General features: G+C 44.5%; 1 protein-coding gene across 1 annotated transcript in view; it reads left to right on the top strand.

Moving 5' to 3' along the window:
• GLRX3 (glutaredoxin 3) overlaps positions 1-24,156 on the top strand; it is a 251,731-nt gene that overhangs the window by 50,075 nt on the left and 177,500 nt on the right. Inside the window, exon 2 of the mRNA XM_086922549.1 lies at positions 3,529-3,637. Coding sequence (XP_086778675.1) covers positions 3,529-3,637 — 109 coding nt within the window. The remainder of the gene's footprint in view (positions 1-3,528; positions 3,638-24,156) is intronic.

Genomic DNA, 24,156 nt, shown 5'->3' with positions numbered 1-24,156 from the left:
CAATCATAGTGCTGCTTTTTTTAAATTATTTTTCACTTTCATGCATGCTGCACAGCAGCTGTCTTGTTGTTCAACATGGCTTAAAAACATTAACAAAGCCAGTAGCTCTAGTAGAGGAGACCTATTGGATTGGCCCAATGAATAACCTGGGCAAATGAATAACATGGGCAAAGTGGAAGAGGGAAAGTAACAGAACTGTAGTGGGAAGGGACAAGAAGCAAACAAACCGCTCAAGCAGCAATGCAGAGTGGAACGAGGGGTGAATGGGACAGATGGCCTGCAAGCACATGTACTGCTGCAACTAAAACCAGCATTTGCAATGCAATAGGTCTCACTTTGACATTAGTTTGAGTTATTGACTTTGTAAATGACAATGTTTTTGTTTTGTAAAACATAAATAAAAGCCATTGTTATTTACAAAGGCAATAATTTAACCTCTTCCATGCTCATGACGAGCTGAGCTCGTCATGAGCCACGGTGCTCCGGTGCTCATGACTAGCTCAGCTCGTCATGGCCCGTGGAACGCTCAGGTGCGGGGAGAATTCCCCCGCTGTGCTGAACGTTCCACGGAGCCAATGCACCTGTGACGAGCTGAGCTCGTCATGAGCACAGGAGAACTGTAGCTCATGAGCAGCTGGGCGCCTACCCCCCAGCACAGCGGGGGAATTACCCCCGCAGCGACGAAGTTAAAGTCTTGTAAATGCCAGACCTATTGCATTGCATTTACACAAGTTTGTGTTATTGGCATTGTAAAGGATAATGTTTTTTATTAATCCTATTGTGTTTAAACACTATAAATATAATGCATTTACAATACCCATAGCATAAACTCATGTAAATGCGAGACTTATTTGATTTTCAGACATGTAAAATGAAGATTGGGCGAGAGCGTGAAGAAGGGGTTAGGTGTGGCGAGGAAGCAAAGAGAGGGTTAGGGACGATGAGAGGATTTTTTGAGGGGAAGGGAGAAAACGGTGACAACGGAAGGAGCAGAAGGGTGGGACACGGATTCAAGCACTGTGGAGAGCGAGAAAAAACTAGAAAAAAACTAACAAGAAAACATGAACCCAAGGAGTGTCACAAGAGGGAGGAGATATAGCGAGAAGAGACTTAAATGGAGAAGAAGATGATAAGACCATTGGGCAGAGATTGGGATGAGAGGAAGACCGCGTCTGTGTGACATTGTGTGCACACACCTAGGTGCCTCGAAGCCAGCAGCAGCACAGTACTTGGTGATTAGCGCTCTCGTTGATGCAGTGTGTAAGTTGGCAGTGCACACTGTAACCGAGTAGCTGCCACTGCACAGTGTATTTGGTTACTGCTCTAGGCACTGTCTAATGTGTGTTTAGCAGCTTTCACTGAACACTGCGGTAGTGAGGCTTTGTGCAGCACCAAGAGTGCAGCTGTCATTACTGCAAGGCACTGTCCATACCATGGGGCCTGTGTGAGCGTGCTACAAAGGCTGCCTGCCATACAGGATAAGAATGTCACTGATAGCGCGAAGAGAGGGTTAGGTGGGGTGATGGGGCGAAGAGAAGGTGACGGAACCAGTGCTATCAAAAATGTTGTACATAAAGTGTAGTGAAAACAAAGGAGCCAGCAGCTCAGAAAATGAAAAAGCCCCTTTTGCCCGGGCACTTGTGGAGACAGAAGTTCAGGCAGGACACGCCACATTGCTTCCTACCTGTCCGCCACAGCTTTACCTGCCCGTTCCTCCTGACTCTCTGGTTAGATATGTCCCGTCTCGCATTGCCCAGTCAGGAGGCACACAGCTGTCTGTGACATAAACCTCCTTCGCTTTGGGCGAGGCTTGGTCAGTAATGGAAGCAGAGCTGTAGCCGCAATGGCCTGGATGTGCATCGCACCTCAATAGGGGGAAGGAGAGCGTCTCTGCGAGGGAAAGAGACAGAGGCCGCACAAGCCCTGTGTATGTGTTTGTGCGGAGGAAGGAGGGGTTTATTTTGAGACAAAGTCCATTAAACCGTATAGATAAACTACAACGCTAGATACTAGACATTAATTTAACAATTAGTAAGCAACTTTAAATTTGAGGATATACACAAATTAGGTTCAATTTAGCGGCCTGTCTCAGTGGAAGTTTCCGCTGTGGGTGGCCATGGTGTTGTCCTGCTGGGGGCGCTTGGGGTCTTCTGAACATGGAGACCGGGGAACTATTGTGCTAGGCTACCAAAAAAACAAGCATCAATCTTTTGTCTTTATGGGGCCATTTGTTTCTAATTAGAAACACATGGCCCCATAAAGATAAGAAAGTGCTTTGTGATAGCAGCAAAGCGGGCGACCCAGTCGGATCGGAGGCGTAAGGGCGTCCAAATAAAACCCTCCTTTCCAATTGCAGGCCACTGTTTAGCATAAACGGTGACGCCAGCCAATGGAAATGAGGGGCGTGGCATAAAGCCTTTTTCTGAAATCCTACTCACAAAATGTCTCGCCAGTGTGCAGAGCATGCGCAGCAACGCAGGCAAGACCTAAAAAGAAAGTACTGCTGAAGAGCAGTGAAAGGGATACACTGGGCAAATAAGCAGTACTTTGGCCATGCTCTTTGGGAGGGATGAAACACTGTAAGAAGTGAAGCAAGGAAGTGAGACCGATAGTCAACCAATACAATAGGTGAGCTCTACATAAAATCGAAACAAAGTGTCTCACAGGTAACCGTGCAAGCGCGTCTTAGGCCGGGCCTAAAATATATGGAATGAATGTGGTCCTTGGAAGAATGTCAAAACCTATGAACAACGTGAGGTGTTATCATCATAACTGAAGTATTTGACCGCAAAGAAAGCCTCATGTTTGAGCAAACTTAACCACAAAAAATTACGGTAGTTGTTGGAGGACAGGTGCAACAAGTAAGAGTGCAAACTGCCCTCTATTATGACCACCGGAACTCTCGAGAAACTTCCAAGGGTTTTCCTTCCGGTAAATCAGACAATCCGTAAGAGATCCTGCTTGAGAACAATGCAGGGAAATAAGCATACTCTTTAAAAAAAAAAAAAAAAAAAAAACGTTTTTACTTACATGGCCTACATGGGTCTACGTTCTTAGCTTGGCATACCTTAAGGAAGTCAACACTTCTGCATATCCATGAGAGTTGTGACCAAAGGATAACAATTGTTTACTCCTTTTTTAGAGTGATTTTTGCTCTTCTGAAAAGATTATGAAGCAGTCGGGGTTATCATCAAATACAGGAAGTAGTATTTAATCCCGTGTGATGTACCGATTTTCTTTGCTCAATAAGTCATTTAAGTAGTTTTTTTGTTTGTCTTTAAAAATGTTCTTTCCACTGACAGAAAACAAAAGCAATGTACATACCAGTAAATAGGAAAGCTAGAGAGAGTGAGGGATTTAAGAAAGAAGTCCTACCCTCAGCAGATAGAAAGCACACCACATTTGGCTGCACTTTCTACATACGTTTGAGTGTCGGTTTTATTTTTAAGATTGAACGAAATACTTTTCTTGCACATTGTTTGTTGAGACTATTATAATACAGCGTTGTTTATTTTTGTTTTTTGTTAGATCACTTGTAGTTGTCCATTTTTGGGCACCATGGGCTCCTCAGTGCTCTCAAATGAACGAAGTAATGGCTGTGTTAGCCAAAGAACACGCGAATGTTACATTTGTTAAGGTAGGTCTACATTAATTTTACTAAAATAATGCATATTTAAAATGCCCTGCCAATGAACCTAATTTGCATACATATGCCACGTCTTTGAAAGCATTTTGAAACTTGTTTGTTCAATTTTAGTAATCAGTAGAATTTACAATAGAGTTGTTAGCTTGTGCTTTATTCCTCTTCATTGTTTTTGCAGTACTAGTTTAACTTTTATAACTTGTCAGCACCAACAATTTCAGTTATGTGGTTTCCTTCATGTTTTCATGCTCTTGATCCCACTGATCTTAAGCGGCACGAAGTCTAAACTTGCTTTGCCTCGTACACAGCCAGCTATTTATTTAAATCTTTCTTTAAATGTAGAATTAAGTTTACCGTTCTAATCACCTGAGTTTCAAGCAGCCATTGTTGTTTGTTTAATAAAGTTTACATCAGCGAAGAAGGACACTGCACGTGTCAGACAGGTCAGGAAAACATTTCCCCAACTGCTTCAGGCGCGTCTCAGACACTGGACCTGACCACACTGGCATATAGGCACTGATACCCAACCTATGACCCTCTAAGGTGAATGAGGCAGGGGAATGAGAGGAAGAAGTGGCTATCTACTTTGCATCCTCCCATGTTACTCTAGCAAATCAAAAAGCAAACGAGACAGGACTCACAAGACCCATGCTTTTGAATTGCCCAAGCAGTGGGGCCCTGATTCCCTGTCTTGCGTAGTATGGATAGGACCCAAGAGGATTGAAGAGAGAACTACAGAATATTATAACCAACGCAAGGACTGGCTTCACCCTCGACGGTGTCATGCTTCATCATTGGCTGTCCTTGCTTCCCAAAGAATGCTCTAATGCGGGCAGGCTTCCTGTGTTTGCAGGAAGCCCTTGAGGTTTTGAAAAAGTAATAGGAACTATAAGAATCATGGCAGAAAACTCTTAGGAAATTACCTTCTATGGTGAGGGGCCAACAAGATCATTAAAAATAGGGCAAATGTTTGGGAGTTATTATTGCTCCTACATCAGACAGGTCAACATGTTTCAGCTGTTGGGCCCCATCCCGGATCCGTTGCTTTTTTCATGGCCAAGGATCCCTAATAGCCTATGCACTACTCATGCATGCAATTTAACACACAGCAGGCACACACACAATATACCATGTCTTCTCTCCTGCGGGACATGACTTTGCCCTCCACTGAACCAAGCCTAAAATTTTGGCAGACTTCTTGCACTCTACTTTGTCATTTGTAGCGTTCTTACTTTCCTTAGAGATTCTCTATTGGAACCTGTTTGTCTGGCTTACATTTGCACTTCCCTGGCAGACTGGTGAACAGACAAAATTCCTGGCACCATAGGCCTTCTTAGGCTTACACCAAATTTTTGTCCTCACACGGTCGCGGGAGAAGCCTGGTGGTTCATACTTTATACTCCAAATTTAGGCACCTTCCATTACATTGAATCTCTCCAGACAGGGAGTCTAAATGACTGAGCACCATGCGACGACATGTTTTTAATTCAGGCAGTCTTGCTCTCTATGTGGCAAATGCTATATGCCTTCAAGGTTGCTGTGTCCATACCTTATGGGGATTGGCTAAGCCAGTGATTGTAAGCCGACCAGAACACATAAAGAAGCTGCATTCTGATGTTGTAACTGATGGCTTGGATGCTTCAAAGCTGATCCTGAAGTATGACTTGGATTTCAGGGATACTGTGACCAAGTTAATCAGCCCTGCTTTAACCCTATGCCTTCATGCCTGGATACGTATCACAGGCTTTTCAGGAGATATCCAAGACACTCTGATGGACCTGGCCTCTAATGACCAGTGGTTTGCTTGGTGAGAAGGACGATTCCCTGGAACACTTCAAGAAGCCCTGGCTGCAGCTCATTTGCTGGATCTGGAATAACCAGTGAGGCAGTTTCACCAGCAATGCAGTAAATCCCGGGACTATTCCAGAGCTTTCAAGTCCTGGCAGTCTCAAGACTCTTAACTGGTAGAGAGACCACAGCAGATTTACTCCTCTGTTCATGGCAAGGTTGAGTCTAAAATGTGCCATCTCCATCCGCAGCTAATCCAGTTCCTTCTCTCCTCTGCAGGCTCTGCTGTCTCAAAACCTGTCTGAGCTCCCCCCCCCACCATCTTCCAGTGGTGGGAGGTTTTTCCACTTTTCTGTCATTTAAAAGACTATCACATCAGACTGCTGGGTCATCCAGCTGATCTGCGAAGGGCTCTGCCTACCCCCCTGCCCCTCCCGTTGTACTGATATCCTTGCACTGGGTGGGGTCTCCATCAGTCACCTCCATTCTGAAGGCAATTTTCTTTGCCTTCCAAAACAAGGGGGCCAAGAAGGTTGCATCTCTGGACGAAAGGAGCACTAGCGTCTCTTCCCTATTTGATGCAGTCTGAGCCAAGTCTTGCTGGCTTTGAATAAGGGAGATACCAGGGTTCTACTTTCCAATTCTCCTTGCTCATCAGCAGTAGCTTAAGTCCACTTGCAGACAACCGTGCCTCATGTTTTCTCTGGTTGAGAGTCCATATAGTTACATATTTGAGCGACAAGCAGATAAAGGTTCAGTCCCCGCTGCTGGTCATCTTTGACACATGATCACTTTTCTCCATGACCTGTGCTTTACCATCAAAGCTCAAAAGTCTCACCTCACTGCAAATCAGAGTATGACCTTCATAGGGGTTTGTGGTGCTGAACATGGCCCGCTTGAAGGCTTTTCTTCTACCTAGGGGATGATAGATATTTGAGATATGAGTTTGAAGTTTCTGACTCCGATGCATCTTCTGACTCCGATGCATCTCCTGATCCCACATGTCTTACGTCTGCTTGACCTTGTAGCCTCCTGTATACTGTTTGTTCTGCGTGCCAGATAGCACACAATGGCCCTCTAGTGGTGCCTGTGATAGTAGTGTCTCCAGCACCAATGGCGCCAACCGGCTCAGGTGGAGATATTTTAGTCAGTCGACTTAGACTTGCATTGTGGGATGGGCCTTTCCAATGTGAAGGTCTTTCTGTTTATCAATCCACAATTGTATACTGCAATGTTCACGGAACTCTGCTGCACTGGCTGGGATCCCCATTTGCACGGCATGATGGTGTGGGACCCTTGGTCTGAGTCAGACCATCTCGGTGATCACCATTCAGCTTCTCTCAAAACAACAACACCGTCCATTATGTAAAGAGGCTGTGTGGTGAGGGGTTGCGGACCCTTTATTGAGAGAATAGTTGCCTATGGAAGAAGGTGCAGCAATGAGGACTTTTTCCTTTAACCAACCATCTGACAGTTTCCCTCAGTATGAGAGTGGCTGCCTTTGGCCACCTTTTGAGGGAGGACCTCAAGTGGCACATAATCCTTGAAGTGATGGAGGTGATTGTTGTAAATGGAATTAAGTAAGTAGCAGGACACGTCTTCTAGTAGTTAGGTTGTATTAAGTTACTAAGAATAAGTTAGGAAGTTAAGACACAGAGCAGTAGTTCCCCACAGCTGACCAGACCAACTGCCCATAGTAGAATCCCCAACACAACAGATAGAATACAGCTATGTAAGAAGACAGAAACACAGAGAAAGGACTAAGGAAGCTAAGAAGCAATGTAAGAATGTACAACATATCTTCCCCCCTACAAACAACAAATATGAAAACCATTAACAAAACGTTTGCTAATTTCACACGTTGCCCATATCCAGATCTTGATAGATTCCCAGCCTTAAGGATGTCTTCCAGAATACTTAAAATTACTTCTAAATGATTGTTGCAGGGGCAGAGTCTCTAATCAAATTTTGATTTTACTCACGGTTGCGCTTAAAGATCTTGATAACTTGCAGTTGCTTTTTCCACACGTTTCACAGTACTAACTTGCGACTTTTTGATAGATTCTTCCTTGTAAATTGCGTTTAGAGTTTCCTTCTGGTTTCTTGTCGCAGTTAGGTGGGTTCTTTTTTGTGTGAGGTACTGCTCTGGTCTTCCTGGTCTTCTCCTTTTGGTCTGCTTCTGGTCTGGTCAGCTTCAAGCGTCGCCAAATGTTGTAAATGGAATTAGGTAAGTAGCAGGACACGTCTTCTAGTAGTTAGGTTGTATTTATTAAGTTACTAAGAATACTTTAGGAAGTTAAGACACAGAGCAGTAGTTCCCCACAGCTGACCAGACCAACTGCCCATAGTAGAATCCCCAACATAACAGATAGAATACAGCTATGTAAGAAGACAGAAACACAGAGAAAGGACTAAGGAAGCTAAGAAGCAATGTAAGAATGTACAACAGTGATCTTCTACAAATTGCTTTGTCTTCCTGTGGACCTCCTCCGGATTTCAGAATAGAAAGTGTCCCATTTTGAACCATGTACTTATTTTGAATGGTTCCCTGGGGAATGCTTTCATGTTCTGGTCCCAAAGCCTGCCGTACAAGTTTCAGTTGATTCCACTTCTGTCAAAATTCCTGCAGAAGTTGCAGTAGAATAAGGCACAACTTTGCTCCAGCCTGTGCAAGGATGATCTGGTGCATCAATCTGTTGGCAGCATTTGGCCACCTTTTCCTTTCCCATCAATGTTAAACCTAGTATTGTAGCATGATGGTCATGTCCTTCATGCCAGTTCTCAAATGCTGTGGCTGTACCTGTGAAGAATGAGTGGTATCAGCTAGCGTCGTTTTGCCTGACTGACGAAGTTGCAGGTGACCTGTTGGCTACATTGATACTTGTCCCAAAATCAATTTTCGTGGGTAGCTTGAGCACATTTTTGCATTGGGTTTGGCCTGAAGGTTGGATCATTTTAAATCACACCTTTCTGACTTCCTGCATTTCACACACTATCTTGCACAGCAGGGCCTGACAGTAGGTACACTCAAGGGTTGCTTGATTGAGCTTTTACCTTTCATGTGTCGATCATAGTTGTTTAAGTTGTCATTTGTGGCTCCTTTTCTAAAACGTTTGCTTTACTTATTTCCTCTCACTCTATTCCTTATTGCCTATAGCGATCTTAGTCGAGCGTTGCCTTTTCTCCATGGCATTCCCTTTTGAGCCAATGCATTGTTGTTCTGTTATTCCAATTTTAAAGCGGTTGTCGTTAGCAATAACTTCAACTCACTGAGGCATAGAACTTCAGAACCTCTCAGTTCACCCCCTTACATTATTTTTTCCACAGACAAGTTGGCCTCTGTACCTGGCCAGCTTTTTTCCCCAAAGTGGTTTTGGCACTTTATGTGGCCCAGTCCATCCATTGTGTCTCTGCGTCATGCCCCAAAGAAGAGGAGAGTTTGTATAGACTGAACCCCTGACATACACTCATATTACATCAACCAAGCTCAACAGGACAGATTGCATTACTCTCTGTGGGCTTTGCTAGAGCCAAGAAAAGCATTCTGGTTACTGAACACACCATTTCACTGTGGGTAATTCTATTCATCAAGATCTTCTACACCTTGGCCTCTGTAGTGCACTTGTACCTACTCCCTTCAGCCCATAGCTGCTCTCACCAGAGGCGTTCTGATAAATAACACATGGTCAACCCTGCATAATTTTGCTAATGATTGTTTCCAAGAAGTTAAAGGAATAGAACCACACAGTGACAGATACATTTTGCGCGGGCTGTGCCTCAAGAAGTCCTTGGTAAATCAGCACTACTCATTTCGACCACACTGATTTCCCTTCCCTAATGAGTGAGCGTCTTACATTATAAGCTGACATAATAGATCTCAAGATGTGGGAATGTGTTATGTGTTATTATTGCTGCTGCTGTTGATGTACTTTCTCGGTTCCTCTGTGCACGCCCTGCTGGTGCGCAGAAAAGAACCATGAACTCACATAAGCACACAAGTTGGCGCTTATACACTGGCTCCGTGTCGTGAAGCGTGGAGGTAGGATTGAACTGTGAGGGACCCTGAAGCCCACCTTTTGGTGCTCAGGAACTAATGCAAGAGTTACCAGCCCCAGCCTGACACGAGGGCAGAGTCCCAAGTTACAAGGTGAGGAATATGTGGTTTGAGTAACCACCAGAAAGAGTGGTACCTAAAGTAAGTTATTTATTCTAGTAATACCTAGACATGTATAACAAGAAATGTGTTGAAATAGATATTGACTATATGCGTAAACACATTTTAATAACCCTGTCAGTCACTCAGATCTTAGGCATGAACACTGAACACTGGTATTGAAACAAAAGCACCATTAGAGTGTTGTTAACCAGCTTGACTGCATCATCTGTATTTAAAATAAATTGCATTTACTTTGCCAGCAAGCCTACAGCAAAGATAGTTTTCATTGCAGCGAAAAAAATTGCTGTAGTGGGATGCAAGAAAATATATCTCATACTCCAGTCAAGTAAGCCCCCCGTTCCTCCAAAAATCCACATATACTAATTTGAGGAAAATAAAAAACAAAAAACAGTACCTGCTCCTGAAACCTCATTTTATTTTCAAAAAAAAGAATGCTATTAATTCAGACCCTAGTGCACATAAACCTCCATGAATATACTACAGATGAGTTAAAAACATTGCTTAGTATGGTGAAGCCCAATTTGTGATATATCCACTCACAAGGGTATGCAATCTTGATTAAATAAAAAAGAAAAAGAAGAAAAAAATATCTTTCTGGTAAGAGGTACAACTGAAAAGAATGAAGTAACAACCTGTCTCAAACAAATGCAAATCCAGTTTCAATTCCGAAATCTGAACGCATGATCGTTCAAAAAATTATACAAGAATGTGTGTTACGTTCCCACACAAGTCATAAACTCTGTCGAGATCTAGGAGTATGATAACTGGCTGAACCTTTGCAGAAGTTTAATAAATAAATGCATGTTAATATCATTAATCAGCTGTAAAGTTGAGGCCAAAAGTACTTCTGCTCTCTGCTCATGGGTTTGTTACCAACCACTGTGCTCTAACCACACTTACATGGCCAAGTCACAGGTGATAGCAGACCCCCTGGCATGCATACAAGATTCATTCTTGTGGATTCAGTCATTCTTCTACTTGACTCATCTACTGCAGAAACAATTGCACATTTGATGACATCACTGATATTTGAGGGGATTGAGAGTGACCTCTATGTTTCTATAGGTTAGTGGGAGAGGTGCTGCTAGTCTCCCAGCAAAGTGTAACATTCTCATTTAGTAAATCTAGAATGCCTTATGACTATTTGCTGCCTAGGAGTGATTTTAGGAAAGAGACTTCACTCCGCACAGGAGTCCTAGCATTAATTTGACTGGGTCTTGGGCACTATTACCATATCAGTGCTGGTTTTTTCATCTATAAATATTTGGAGGTTCAGAGAAGAAAGCCTGGAATACCGCTGCTTGAATTCTGGTCTTCAAATTCCACTTCAATTGAACATTCTGAGGCCAGGGTACTAGGCAATATTTTCTGTTACAGATTGAGTCGATCACATGAATCGCTATGCTCAAGACAGAATAACATTGTTACTTATTACTGATATCAACACACTTTGATGATCGATATGGGCCCTTACCAGGATCTGAGTCTGGACAATTGCTGATGGACTGGATGTCTACCCCAAGGGTGTTTAGTATAGGTACTGAAGTGTTGGATCCATGTCAGATTTCAGGATATACATTAAAGATAAATATACATACAATTAATTTATATGGAAACACTCTGCATAGTCTGCGATTATCTGGCATGGATTTAGCCCTCCTAAACCTTTGCTGAACAGCTTTATTTTAATCCTTTAATTGAATGGCTTCACCACCATTCACTTTATCTTTAAATTGTCCTGGAAAGTAGATGGGGCCGTCGCCATGGTATCATGCATTCGTTCATGAAGGAAGGCTTGCTTAGACCTATGTTACGTTATATCACGAGCGTTCTTTACAGACCTTGCTCTCGAAGAGACGTCTCTTGTCCGCAAGGTAACTGCCAAATTGCTTTATTTTTTACCACTTACAGTTTTTTTATTTTCCTATGCAGCACACAGTCTGCAAGCCTAGAGCACCGGAGGCACAATCAGTTAGACCATTTATATATGCTCACTTCAGTTACAAGATACTTCAAATAATGAAGAGCATTTTCATACATAGAGACCTAAAGAAATCGTAACCTGGAATACATCATGCAGCTCAGTTTGGTGGTGTGACCGTGTGAGATCTGATTTTGAGAAAAGGGTTGTCCTGACTGACATCAATAACGTTTCCTTATTGTTCGGAGAAAATTGTCAACTAAAGTTTTTCAGTGTCCTGAGGTCAGCGGTAAAGTTAAAACTTTGTTCTGTAGTAAAACCTCATTTCAACTAGGATCAATCACAGTGCAGGATCTCCTATAATAATGCCTTGCTGGTACTATATACTTCTATTTAATTTCACCAATGGAAGCCCAGACAACACCCGCTGTTCTTTCTCTAATGCCTTGCCAGATTCCTTCTCAATAAAGTTGCAACTTTGACAGCCAACACTTGCTCCCTTATTGCAATACCATTGATACATCATGCGGTTCTCTACAACCCAAAGTGACCGGGCATGCTCAAGTAAATATAACATTAACATGTCCTTTCTTTAAATTTGAGATCTACCGACCAGGGCTTTTCCAGGCGTAATGTTGTTCCACACACAATTCTTTTGTAATACAAGTTCGAGGCATGAGGGCTGCTGAATTCATATCTGTGCATAGATCGCCGCCTAGTGTTGGGTCCGGATGATTGCACATTGTTGTCCTGGAAGAGTCTTCGAAGTATCACGAGATAGGTGGCTCCTCCCCTGGACTACAGTGCGCATGGGCATCCTCTCCATCCCCAGATTGTTTTTTTCCGCCATTGGGTTCGGATGTCTACTCTCGACTCCAGTTCAAAAACTTGTACTCTTTCTATTCCTAAGGCCAAAAGGCCTTCACAGCGTCTGTATTGTATCGTTCGGTGCCTGTCCCTTTCGAGTTCTTCAATCGACGTCGAAAGAAGTAATTTCTGTCGACAACACAGGCCCAGACTACATCGACGATGGAACGAACCCCGTATAAGCAGTGCCCCGTTTGTAATTCAAAAGATTCGAACTTAGATGTGCACCCAGTGTGCAATACATGTTTGTCCCCCGACCACGACGAGTCAAAATGTTTCGCCTGCTCGAGGTTCCGCTCGAAGAAAACTATTAAACTTCGACGCGCGGTGAGGCAGTCGGCCCAACAGTCGGCACCAGCACCTGCGAACATCTTCGATGCCGGGGACGAGGAACTCTTCCAAGATGAGGAAGAGGAAGAAGAGGACGTTCCCGAAGAGATGTCAGAACCGGTGTCGGAGCAGGACTCCAATTTCGAGGTGGACGAGCAAGCCGAGGAATACGTCCACGACCAAGACGTCGTCGAGGTAGGGGACGATTATGAGGCCCTTGGGGCCGTTGATGACGACTCCGGTGGAGAACCGAGTCTGCCCGCTGTTACGGGGCCTATCATTAACATTCCGCCCCCTCCGGCTCCGGTCGAGGCATCGCCGAAAGGCCTTAGCCAAGATCCTTCCTCACGGTCTACAGCCCCGCGCCAAAGCCAGGCTAAGACCCTTTCAAAGGAGCCATCGGTCGATTCTGCGAAACCGAAACAGACGGAGCCAAAATCGAAACCGAAACTACTCAAGATGGTGGTTGGTTCGACGTCGACGCACGCTTCCACTAAGGCGGTCGACGATCCTTCGGCGTCGAAGATGCCTGTCGGCTCCAAGACTGGGATATCGAAGCCGGCCTCGACCAGCAAGCACGTCGCCTCGAAGGGCTCGGCGTCGGCGCCAAAGTCGATGACCAAACATGGCGAGAAGGGCAAAAGCCTTCAGTTGAGTACAAGTCTCGAGCCACACCTCTCAGGACTCAAGGCTGGGCTTGCAAAACGGGTTGAACCCACGACCAAGGACGCCCCGAAAGTGTCGTCGACGCCCAAGGATGGAGGCGCACCGCGACGGGAGCTCGATTTGAAGCGGTCAAGCAAGCGGCCTACACAGGCGTCGAAGAAACCCGAAGCAGCCGCTTCAAGTTAGAAACCTGCGGGCTCGGCGCCAATAAAGTTTGGGCTTCCGCCCACGGCCCGCCCAAAGCATCTCGAACGCCGTGACACCGCAGAGGCTTCCAAGATGGCGAAGGTGTCCTCCAAGTCCACACACGAACACGTCGTCTATCACGAGCCTTCTTACGACAACCAGGCAAAACTGTTTATTGACTAGGAGTCGGGCAGGCTTACCGTCCACAAGCGGAAGATCGCGCCTGAACATCCTTTGGAAGGTTACAGGATTGCCCTCAAACAGAAGATGGTCTCTTCTACCTCTCCGGTTCTTTTTGAACCTCTTCAGGACTATTCGCACCAAATAGCTCATTCTCCAGCACGGAGTGAGGAGGACTTGAATGTGGACTATGGCCAAATGGCCTACTCTTACAACACAGACACTGATCCGGATGTCTCGCATCAATGGTCAGGGGCAGGAGATCAAGGCGATGACCCTGATGACCCCCATACCACTCCGGACTCTCAGTCCTACAATGTTAAACCATCTCCAACTGAGGACACCGCGGCATTTAATGCATTGATAGAGCGGGCAGCCCTTAACCATGACGTTGAAATGCATGCTGAGCCAGTGGATGAAGATTTCTTATTTGACACCTTCTCCACATCTGAACGCTCCACTAAGACTCTACCCATGCTTAAAGGGGTCCTCAAGCATGCAACAGACATTTTCAAGGAGCCAACCAAAGCCAGGGTTATCACCCCCCGGGTCGACAAGAAATACAGGCCTGCCCCAGTGGACCCCACCTATATCAAAGGCCAGCTCCCCTTGGACTGCCTCGTGGTGGCTAATGCGCGCAAAAGGGCTAACTCTCAATCTACTGGTGACGCTCCCCCTCCGGACAAAGAGTCAAAGATCTTTGAAGCGTCTGGAAAGCGTGTGGCAGCGCAAGCCGCTAACATTTGGAGAATAGCCATTACACAGGCCCTGTTGGCTAGATACGACAGGGCGCACTACGACACCCTAGAACAGTTACTGCAGCACATGCCTAATATGTACAGAGAAGCTGCAGAAATGGTTATACAAGAGGGGAAATTGATCTCCAATGCGTCAATCAAATGCTCACTGGACGCAGCAGACACCGCAGCAAGGGCAATAAATACTAGCGTAATGCTGCGACGCCATGCCTGGCTGCGCATCTCAGGGTTTAAATCCGAAATCCAAACTACTCTTCTCAATCAGCCGGTTAACCCGGACTTCCTGTTTGGACCGGAAGTTGACACAACACTTGAGAAAATGAAAAAGGACACTGAGACGGCGAAATCCATGGGGGCTCTGCAGTCCCAGCAGTTTCGGGGCAGTTCCTTTCGTCGCTCCAGTAACCGGGGAGCAACAAGAGGACAGGCTCTGCAGCATTCCCAGTACGCCAAGGGCAACACGCAATCTACCTACACAAAAAACACCAGGGGTGGATACCGTGGGAACAGCGCCAAAGGGAGAGGCCGCGGCAATAACAACGCCAGGTCCTCCGCTCCCAACAAACAGTGACTTCTTGTCACTGCCCCCGACCATCTAACACCTGTCGGGGGGAGACTCTAGCAGTTCCTGCCAATCTGGGAAGACATTACAACAGACAGGTGGGTGAGACAACTTATCCAGTACGGCTATTGTCTAGAACTGACCTCCACCCCCCCCCCCCCAACATACCCACAAGAAACCGTCCTATGTCCGCAGAGCACACGCACCTATTGCAGCAAGAAGTACTCTCCATGCTGCAAAAAGGAGCCATAGAACTCGTGTCTGTAGAAGAGCGGGGTACAGGGGTGTACTCTCTGTACTTTTTGATTCCAAAAATGGACGGGTCCCTGCGGCCCATTCTAGACCTCGGACCCCTCAACCAATACATCCTTTCGGAGCACTTTCACATGCTAACCTTACAACAGGTCCTGCCGCTGCTCCGTCAGGGCGACTTCCTAACCACCCTGGACCTCGAGGATGCATATTTCCACATTCCCATTCACCCAAGTCACAAAAATATCTCAGGTTCACAATCAACAATCAACATTACCAGTTCAAGGTTCTGCCGTTCGGGGTCACTACTGCTCCCAGGGTCTTCACCAAGTGCTTAGCGACTGTGGCAGCGCACCTTCGCAGGCAAGGTGTTCACGTGTATCCCTACCTGGACGACTGGCTCGTTCAGGCCAAATCAGCCAAGCAGTGCGGCCGCGATATGTCGCGGACCATTCACCTCCTTCACAGTCTGGGGTTCTCACTCTACGCAAAGTCTCACCTGCAGCCAACCCATGTGCAACAGTACCTAGGGGCGACACTAAACACCCAGTCGGCCACAGCGCAGCCGAACCCGGCCAGGGTCAACAGCATGCAGCTGCTCATTCGGAGGTTCCACCCTCAGCGATCCCTCCCAGCGCTGGTGTACATATCGGTACTTATCGGTATGATGGCATCCTGCATATTCATAGTCCCCCACGCGAGGCTGCACATGCGTCCCCTTCAAGAATGCTTAGCCCGACAGTGGAACCAGGCTCATGGCCATCTAAAAGACCTAGTGTTGGTGACCGGTCGTGCTTACAACTCTCTGCATTGGTGGAATCCACAAAACCTTTGCAGGGGACGACCGTTCCAAGAGCCTGTCCCACAAATAGTGCTAACGACGGACGCATCTCTCCAGGGTTGGGGAGCGCATGTCCTCCACTACACGGTGCAGGGACTATGGACAACACAACAGCAGAAGATGCATATCAATGTGTTGGAGCTGATGCCGATCTTCATGGCACTGAAGGCATTCAAGTTGCACCTGTGCAACAAGGTTGTGTTAGTCCGGACGGACAACATGACCGCCATGTATTACATCCAGAAGCAGGGAGGCACGCACTCCCCGCAGCTGTCTCACCTAGCCCAGAGCATGTGCAAGTGGGCCATTCAGAGGAATATCTTCCTCATGGCGGAGCATCTTCCGGGTGTCGACAACCAAATGGCAGACCAGCTCAGCAGGCTCAGTCATCAGATGCCGGAGTGGGAAATCCACCCGTCAGTACTCCATCCATACTTCCAACGGTGGGGTCATCCAGACATCGACCTCTTCGCCACAAGCGAGAACGCAAAGTGCCTAAACTTCGCCGCCAGGTTCCCACACCCGCAGTCTCAGGGCAATGCGATATGGATGAACTGGTCAGGCAGATTTGCGTACGCTTTTCCGCCAGCCCCCCTCATACCTCTGGTGGCGCGCAAACTGCGACAGCACTCCATGACACTCATCCTGGTTGCTCCAACGTGGGCACGGCAAGCTTGGTACTTTCAGTGGTGCCTCACCAGCGGCTGCGCCTCACTTCCAGCCTCCTCACTCAGAGCCATGGCGACATTCAGCACCCAGATCCCCAACAGTTGAACCTTGCGATTTGGCTCCTGAGGTCATAGTTTGGATACCTGAACTTGCCTCCTGAGTGCATGAACATCATCAAGGAGGCAAGACGACCGACTACCAGGGCCTGCTATGCAGCCAAAAGGAAGCGGTTTGTTATTTACTGCTCCAACAACAACATTAATCCGTTGGACGCATCTACGCAAAACATCATATGTTACTTGTTGCATCTGTACCAATGCAACCTGGCATACAGTTCAATCAGGATCCATTTGGCGGCCATAGCCGCTTACCTTCAAAACAGACAGCACCTTTCCGTTTTCAGGGTGCCTGCCATTAAAGCCTTTTTGGAAGGACTTAAGAGGGTAATCCCTCCCAGACACCCCCCTTCACCAGTCTGGAACTTAAATATCTTTCTCACCAGACTCATGGGGCCACCCTTTGAGCCACTCCATTCCTGTGACATACAGTTCCTTACCTGGAAGGTGGCCTTCCTAATAGCTATTACATCGCTGCGGAGGGTCAGTGAGCTGCAAGCCTTCACAATTCAGGAACCCTACCTGCAAATTCATGCAAATAGGGTGGTGCTTCGCACCAACCCTACATTCATGCCAAAGGTGGTTTCGCAGTTCCACCTTAACCAAAACATAGAACTGCCAGTTTTCTTTCCTAACCCCGACTCAGTGGCAGACAGAGCACTGCACACCTTAGATGTCAAAAGGGCTCTCCTGTATTACATCAACAGGACAAAAGACTTTCGAAAGATTAAACAGCTGTTCGTTGCCTTCTCTCCACAACATAAAGGCAACCCCATCTCCAAGTCAGGTATAGCCAGGTGGATTGTTAAATGTATCCAGATCATTTATCAAAAGGCTAAGCGCACATTAACAGTTCCCCCTAGAGCGCATTCCACACGCAAGTTAGGGGCTTCCATGGCTTTCCTGGGTAACATTCCTCTAGAGGATATATGTAGAGCAGCCACATGGACCACCATACATACATTTACCAAACACTACTGCGTAGATGTACACTCCAAACAGCAAGCTGCTGTAGGACAGGCTGTTCTCAGAACTCTCTTTCAGACTGCTGCAGCTGGCACGGGCACCCGCCGGTAAGGGGTAACTGCTATTTATTCTATGCACAGATATGAATTCAGAAGCCCTCCTGCCTCGAACGGAATATGCTACTTACCAGTATGCATCTGTACTTGGCATGAAGGGCTGCTGACATTCATATCGCCCGCCCTCCTCCCCGGTGCCTGTCGCAGCTGTAGCTCTCAGAATCATTTTCAGGCATGGTCATCACTTTCAGTATTACACTCCATCTCTGCCACAATGGCGAAAAACAATCTGGGGATGGAGAGGATGCCCATGCGCACTGTAGTCCAGGGGAGGAGCCACCTATCTCGTGATAAGTCGAATACTTACCCCAGGACAACAATGTGCAATCATCCGGACCCAAACCTAGGCGGCGATCTATGCACAGATATGAATGTCAGCAGCCCTTCATGCCAAGAACAGATGCATACTGGTAAGTAGCATATTCCGTTCTTTGTATGTTCTGTCAAAAAAATGCCAGGCTATATTGGTGTACAATAAGCCCTTATTCATGTCCAGCATCAGCATTATGTCTGTCTAATACCAGCACAATGATCCTGGCAAGACTGGCGAAATTCATCCACCAAATCAGGCTGGCCTTAAAAGCTGTGGGCCTCAGAGGACGGGATCCACGTACGCAGCTCCATTGACTGTGTCCCATTTACACGTCTCCTTCCAAGAAAGCAATGCACCTAGTAAGATACTTAATGCACCATTGAGAGTAGCTTATGCGCTCACCTGCAACAGATTAACTCCAAGACACATAAGTTGGGGAATGGACAATCATGTGGGGCTCAGTCATTTGAACAAAATATTTAATGCAAGTAAATGATGTAACCAATCACAGTCCTGATTTTAGCACTAGCTTTTAAATTTAGCTTTTTAAGTATCTATTTTTTTTTATATACAAGAAATTGTTTCATTGTTGATTTACTGTAATGATTTTAACCCCTTCGATGCTCATGACGAGCTCAGCTCGTCCTGAGGCACAGTTGAGCTGTGCTGATGACGAGCTGAGCTCGTCATGAACAATGGGGAATCTGGGAATGCAGCGCAGAAGGAAAATATCGCTAGCAGCCAAGGTGTTAATTAATTATACAGTCAATAAAAAATTGGAAATTGGATGTCCAGCTAGTTTATTTGCAGTTCACTCCTACCTGACTTTATGTATTTTGCAACCTCACCTCACATCATATCCCTCTCAACAATTCGCACAAGATACTTGAACTTCTCAACATAATTGCCCGTACTCCTCAACAAAAACACCTCTCTTCTCTCGACACACTGTAATGAATTGTCCATTTCTCCACATCCAGCGCATTTTTAACCATAGCAAGCCAGAACTTGCTATCAGTCAAATCCTCACAACCTTCACATCAGTAAGTTTTATATCCCTTCCATAATCTATTATTTGCTCATGTGTGAGCTGAAGCACCCCTCTCCTTGTCCAACACTCTGTAATTCTATTAATATTTTATTCACACACAATTTGGCTACATTCTTTTCATATATCTTTGCCATCTTCTTCTTGTACACAATTTCTCTTGTGATTTCTCTATGGTACCCTATCCTGAAGAGTTAGATTTCAACTTTGCCACAATGTCTAGTATTTTCTGATCAGGACATTGTACATTGATCCAGTGTCCGTTACTCTCCTATCATCTCAAAATCACAGAGTGCTGGCAACTCTCTTCGACATGCTAACAAACTAATCACTAGTTTCTATGTCTTCTGGTATCACCTTTTGCTTCTCTGTCATAAAATTAACGTAAGACCTTTGATTGCCCATCCTACATATTGCCAAAGTTTTTCCGAGGTTATCCACAGCTTTTTCCATAAAAAGAAAGTTTTTCTGTGCATCCGCCTTAACACCTTTCACGAAAAACCCTTTTTTTCTCTACTGTGTCAATAAGCAGTACCATCCAAATGCCCCATATATTTATTTAACTCTCCTTCCACTCGTACCATGGAATTGGTGGTTCTCCACAGTTTATAAACAGCGTAGTACATATACACTGTGCATAAGGTTTAACCAATAAAAAACAAAACAACCAAATAAAAAATCGGATAGCATGTTTCTTCTCAACCAGAGCTAGGCAAAAAAACTGTCTACGCTCTGGTTTCTGATACCACACTTAAGTTGACACATGTTTTCTTCCTATATGACTAAGTTGCCAAATGGGCTTGCTAGGTCCAAACCCTTGGCTCCAAGCTCCCTTCATCAAGATACAAAGAATGTGTTCTTTCCATTGAATATTCGTCCTTACCGTGGCCTTTTCTTATTATTTAAGATTACAAAAGTGATTCATCATGTCACTCTATTTTTTATTGTATTCCTTCTGGTGGTGTTCTACAATTATGCTGTTGTAAACACATCTTACTAAATGACTACAAATACAGAAAGCTTTTAACTTTCTTCAAGAACCAAAGATAATCAAGCAGATGTCTAATTGATCCTGGGAGTTAATTTTAAAAATATGCCTGCTGAAAGTTGTGTGGTGTTAGCCGCCATTGAGCTGACAATGAAGATTGGTACTGAAAGTGTACTGAATAATCATCTTGAGGTTTTCCTGAGACTGTAACTGCTTTCAGGCTTCTTCTTGGGCTGTGGAGCTTCTTCATTCCTTGTTCTTTGACATCAACTCACCCAAATCACACTGTCAGCCAGTACAACATTTTCTATTTCTGGGTGCCACTGTAGATATCCGGGCTATGCCTTTAGAGTAAAGGACTTCTTTTAGCTGGTCATTAACCCAAGGTTAAAATATTGAAGCAGTGCTTTAGTCGGCGGTGTGAATCTTCCTAAGCCTATTTGTTCACCTTTGTACGCATTCAGCTGTTGAATGTCTAGATAAGTAAAAGCTAGACATGTGCAAGACTGTTTAAGTATTTTCATTGTCTGTAGATACGCTGCAAACTCCGTGAATTAACTGATATGTGAAAACCTGGTGAAAGTTCTGATCCACACTTCACACCTACAATAGAATGATCTTCTGGGTGAACTAATTCTCTTATGTTTCATCCGTAACTGGCTCACATTTGCTGGAGCTCTGAAAAGATTACAATTTTTTTACATTGTTCAAAAATGTGGTTTAGGAGATAGCAATCTTTGGTAGTTAGCATGCCTACCAATGCATTATATCATCTTTTTGGAGGTCACTTGTTCAATTATTCTTGGCCTTTCTCAAATTAATCTCACAGAATCTTTATCTGCAAATGATTCAGCAGCATGTGCCTCTTTTTGAGAAAACTACTTTGGAAAATCGCTTGGCAGGCTCACCAAGTCAAAACCCGTGCAAACTGTCCAGATGAGAACTGCATATAGGTGTTCGAATTATTTGCTTCCAGGCGTAAATGATTATCTCAGTTGATCTTTTTGGGTCAATGACCTAAGCAGAATGCCATGTATTTTCATTTGGTCTCAGAGGGGTTGTTATTTTTCCATTTGTTAAAATCAGTTGCTCAATATAATTGTTAAAGATACTCGGGCATTTACTAGGCATGTGAGATTTTTTTGTTAGAATGTTGTAATCTTGCGTTACTCCTCAATTTCATGTTGAAATGCGCAGCATTTTTGCTCTTTTGCATTCAGCACAATTTTGCTTCGTTTTTACCTACGGGAGAACGTTTCAATTATAACAAGTCCTGCAGAGAGACATTTTCTCCTCGCACCAGTTTCCTGCTAGTATGTGGCATGGTGTTTCTGTGCACTGTATACCCTTGCAGAGAAAATGTATATAATACTTTGATGGTATATATCTTGCATAGTACGTTTCATTTATACAAATGTAATTAAAATAATCATAATTTTTGCACAGTTCTACCTTGATACTTTCCCAAAAAATGCCCAATATCTGGATTCGCTATGATTCTGTTTATTGTGATGCAAACAGTGATTCGTGGACTTCTTAGCGATGTCATTGGTACTGTTCATTATCCTGGGAGAAGGATGTCTCCACAAACAAGATGGTAAATGTAAAACAATTTAGGTGGAAGTCATTACCCTGATCGATTAACAAGGTCAAGGTTTCACAAATGATCATTAACTATTACATAAACCATGAGCGTAAATCATTAGGTTTACTCATGCTCTGGGACTAACATTTATTTTTCTAATGAAGGACAAAGTTACAGGAAGGGGGCTTCATCACTGAGAAGAATGACTTAGGAAAACATATTGTTCATATAGGTACATGAAATTGGGAGATAATTTATGCAGACGAGTGCACTTCCTAGGGTTGGAAGGCTTGGGCATAGATGGCATATAGTGTAGAAAGCAGTTTCAAACCAGAGCAGATCAGTCAGGCTCAGTTTTGTATAGGATTGTATAGGTGTGGTGCCGCGGCCAGGGTTACTGACTCTGGAATCTGGGGATCACGGTTTGATCCCTGGGGCCAGCAGCAGATTAGCCCAGCACCATGTGACTCTGGGCAATAGCTTGCTTAATATTCCCGACGGCCCCCAGCGCCTAGAGACCCTAACGGGTGATGGTTCGCACTTTACAAATGTGGATTATTATTATTATTATTATTACTAATATTATTGTTATTATTATTATTATTATTATTATTATTATTATTATTATAGGACCCATGTACTTCAAACCACTGATGAGCAAAGAGGTTTGTAAACAGGAGACTTGACTGCATGTTCTTCCCCCATTGTCCTGTTTCAAAACAAGAACACAGAGGTCACCATGGTTATTTGGTTTTTGTGTTGCTGACAGGCAGCTAATACTTTCTAACTGATAAAATAGCATTTTCAGCGACAATTCCCTTACGGTAACAAAACTGTTTAATGAGCATTTGAATTAACCTATAGTTTACAGGAGTGTGGTAAGATGTAAGTAACCTTTTCTTACTTCTGAAAGTGACTTCACATGTATAGATTCTTTCCTCAAGAATGACCTATTTTCTGGAGGTACGCCCTTGTTAGCCAGCTGCGTGTGAACCCCAGGGAGTTGTTGTTGCCTTTTGAGGGGGTCCGTGGATCCATATCACCTATAACCATTATTGTCTTACTATTATAAGTATTTTGAACTATATAAAGGTTTGTCCTAGCATGATAAAAGTTTCATCGAGTAATAATAGTACATACCTTAAGTCTACTGTATTGCCTCCTCAGTGTTTTTGATATACCTGTTAATAAAATCAATATAATGTTTAAAAAAGTCATAAGATTTTAAAAGGTTTTTAGTCACAAGCTGATTGCTAGTTCAAAACCAGGCATGGGTGAATGCTCAATCACTATTTGCATTAAAACACTCTCCAACCTTAACTAGCAATCAGCTATGTACTAAAACACTTTTGCATTGCTTTTGATTTTTTTAATTGCAAATCATGTTGATCTGCACACTTAGAAAGCTGGTGTTCTGACCACGATTTGATATATGCAGGTTTGAATAATTAGAATGACCAAAAGGCCCTTCCTGGCTGCAAGTTTTTCTATCTGCTGTTTTACTAGAGTCCCCACTTACACACTTTTGGTATTTGAAGAGCGTCATGCCTGCACTTTTTTAGTAGTGCTAAAATCCTTCCACAGGCAGAGTACCTAGTCCAGCATGTCCTCTGACCTAATGAGCACCCGCTCTTCTCGCTTTTATGCAATCACTGTCTTAGTCACATTTGAAACAAAGACCCTGCGTGGTCTCCAGCTTCATCCATACCAACCTCGGTTCCTGCCCTGCGCCTGTCCGAAGCCAGTTTCACTCCATTTAACACTTCTGTCCCAGGACTTCTGCTGAGAGCTCTGATTTTACATAATTACCTTTGGTTTATGAGTACACTTGGTGTGTCTTCTCTCTCGTCTTTAAACATGCAGTTGCGGAGTACAGTAGATGTGCTGAGTTCATATAGTGAGTACTTGTGGGGGTATTATTGTTGAGGTTTAAATCGAAGAAATGGCTCTGGGGTCCTGGCTCCCAGTTGTTTCAGTGGGTTCCGCAGACGTCAAAGGGTTAAGAGCCACTGCTGTAGGTGTTTTAGCATAGTAACAGCAACAGAATTTCCGATCATTATACCACAACAATAGCACAATAGTGCCAAGTTAACATCGTTTGTCCTTTTAAATTCTATTATGACGTGAGCTTTTCCCAGATTGTTTGAAAGTAATAAAAGAAATGCACTCTTCAAATAAAAATAT

Source organism: Lissotriton vulgaris, chromosome 5 (genome assembly GCF_964263255.1).
Source record: "Lissotriton vulgaris chromosome 5, aLisVul1.2, whole genome shotgun sequence".
Taxonomy (NCBI): Eukaryota; Metazoa; Chordata; class Amphibia; order Caudata; family Salamandridae; genus Lissotriton; species Lissotriton vulgaris.
Note: the sequence above shows the minus strand (reverse complement) of the source record. Positions and strands in the feature narration are given on the sequence as shown.